Raw genomic sequence first — 2753 nt, forward strand, 5'->3', positions numbered from 1 at the left:
TTTCATTGAAATCTGAGAGGGTCGGGTACAAAAGTACCAGAACAATTCCTGATTTGCTCTATTGTAACTAGCAAATGTGGCAGGAGCTAACACCACCGTCTAGTTGCTAAACTGTCGGCCGCTGGAAGTCGTCATTTCGCATAAGTCGCTTCATGGAACATCGCAGCACTGACTGGTAACATCATCGCATCAATGTGTGGTATGCTCGAGAAGAGGTTGAGTGTGAGGGGGGACGCGTCTACGCGTGGAGTTTCTCGGCGAGGAAGCATTACAGTTTGTCGCGGTAAGCAGGTTAGCGTTTCAAGGGACGTATGCAGTAAGTTGCTTTTATTTCATGATTTCAAAACACATTTGCGCGTGTTAAGGCTTGGCACTGATTGCTTCTCGTGTACTACACAATCCTGGATATTCAGCGTTACAACCGGTAGTACATCTGGAGCAGGCCTTCCCGGACACGTAGACCGGCTGGTTGATCATGTTGGTCAAAGCGTAATTGCACACAAAGTACTGGACGTTCCATCTGCCCTGCCTGTAGTTGACCAACGAGCACCCAACCCGAGTGGTCCTATCGGAAACAATCTGTGTGAAGTGGCCAATGTCCGGACTGGAACCGACTTTGTTAGTAAGAGTTTCTAGAAGTAAAAACCTGCTCCAACTCACCCACTATATCTACTCGGATACTTCGCGATGAAGTTGCGGTTCGCAACTGTTGCCTCCGAAAACCAGTCATTGATGAACTGCTCCATCAAAACGTCATCGGTAATCGCCACGCCCTGGTACGACCGCTGCGCAATGTTTTGTCCGGCGTACGGAAAGCTTATCGTATTCCGACACCTGTCGTGGCCGAAAACACACCTCCTGGCATTTGCCGCTGCAATGCCGGCCAACTCTGCGTCCCATTGCTGTTGAAAGTTGAACATCTTGAAAAGTTCACCTCAGTCTACCCTAAACCCTTACCAGTGTTGCCATCCTGGAGGCTTCCGGGTAAAGTGTCCCCGAGCCGTTGCTCTGCTTTCCCGTTGCGACTTTGCTACGGAGGCGGTTGTGCAGATCTACGATGAGCGATCGCTTGGACTCGTCCATTGGCATTTCCCGAGCATCGGGTCCACAAGAAGCTGCCGGTCGCGTCAACCCGTTACAGGCGACGTGAGGACCACCCTGAGGACACAGCTGGCGGTCACAGTAGTTGTTGGCGACCTGTTGGGACTGAGTTGCGGTTAGGGTTGCCAGCATGAAGAATGTTTTTGGAAAGTATTTCATCTTGAGGGAGTAGTTGACAGACTGATGATGAATTCGCGGAAACTGTCATCTTTTATACGTTGTGGCGGTGTTGGCAAACTTGGTGGGAATTTTCCAGTCGATAGTTCCGCAGCGAAAGTGGCAGATGTTCAAACAACATTGTTTTGAGGCAAATCATGAGGCGTTTTTTGGTAAAGTTATTTTCCACGCGGCAACACTAAGATCGTTTGTTCTTTGGTACGCATAGCATAATGGATTGGTAAAACATATCTTTTTTGAAAGAAGTTGTATGCCGAACAACAGTCGTCTACGTGACTATCGACTATCGATTTCATTATGATTGAAAAAAGTTTTTGTCACCACCCTTCCCTCCTTTTCAATGAACTTGGGGCAACAAAAAACATTTTTTTTTCAATGTGGTTAAAAAACTTCATGGAATAAGAAGCTGAACCAACTGAAAATAATTTAAAAAGTTTTGCGTTGATTATCTTTTTAACCGAGTAATACCCAAATTTTGAGCTACCTTTGTTTTACAAAAAATAACTATACTTCTCTTGTTTTATTTTTTTTCTTGTTTCATTTTTAGTATTTAAATTTGCATGTATCATGTTTATTAGGGTGGTCCAAATCTGGGCTTTCTTGGAGCTACACCTTGAAATTAAAGATTGACCCATCACTAGGCTAAACTCCAAATTTGAGCTCATTCTGATCACGGTAACCCCATAGGGAGCGTTCTTTTATTACGTAATCTAATCTAATCTAACACAAACGCAGCCAGTCCGATGAAAGCATGTAGGAAAGTCTTGTGATTAGATTACGCCCCAAGCACTTTTCTTGTCATTATTAATAATTGTAGTACACCCAAAAAATTAAAGCGGCCAGCCCTACTGCGTTGTGTTTACCGCAGAGAGGATTCTGAGAACGGATTCACATTTCACAGAATCTACATGGGAGGAAGAATGCGTGGACATACCGTACCAAACGCTCCAATGTCATGTTTTATGTGTGTTATATATTAGTTATTTATGTTCAGATAAATAAAATATATAGATAATATATCAATTGCAGTTTTACAAATTACCATGATTTTTCCTGGAAAAGAATGTTAATTAAAAGAAAAAGTAGAAGGGAAACGAAGGAAGAGTCATTAAATACTTGATCGTAAGCGTTAAATTAAAAGACCAGTTAAATATTTTTTGAAATTATCTAAACCTTATCTTAAAATAAATCGCATTAAGTAAAAATATAACTTGTTCTGAACTTTGATTGATTTTGAAAGAAATATTTACCAAGTAATCGCAATGCCAAGATAAAAATGTCGAGGAAATAGGGAAGCAAATATAAATTATTGCAACAAAAAATAAAACATTAATCCGGCAGCACTGTCGACTCCCGCGTCACCCCCAACAGCATTAACCGTCAGCAGTCTCCCCGTTGGCTTCTCTCTCCAGGCAATCATCATCCCCGCTCGCAATAATTCCAATGATGACACAGCCACTTTCGCTCTTGGAAGC

At 42.7% G+C, this 2753-nt stretch overlaps 1 protein-coding gene across 1 annotated transcript; it reads right to left on the minus strand.

Annotated features, from left to right (window-relative positions):
• Positions 1–360: 360 nt before the first annotated feature.
• LOC6046336 (antigen 5 like allergen Cul n 1) lies at positions 361–1260 on the minus strand. The gene is made up of 3 exons (XM_001863520.2): positions 958–1260; positions 661–902; positions 361–604 (listed from the first exon to the last, which is right to left on the minus strand). Exons 1-3 carry the CDS (start codon positions 1258–1260, stop codon positions 361–363), a joined length of 789 nt encoding a protein of 262 aa, XP_001863555.2.
• Positions 1261–2753: the final 1493 nt, after the last annotated feature.

This window comes from Culex quinquefasciatus, chromosome 1, assembly GCF_015732765.1.
Source record: "Culex quinquefasciatus strain JHB chromosome 1, VPISU_Cqui_1.0_pri_paternal, whole genome shotgun sequence".
In the NCBI taxonomy this organism is placed as follows: Eukaryota; Metazoa; Arthropoda; class Insecta; order Diptera; family Culicidae; genus Culex; species Culex quinquefasciatus.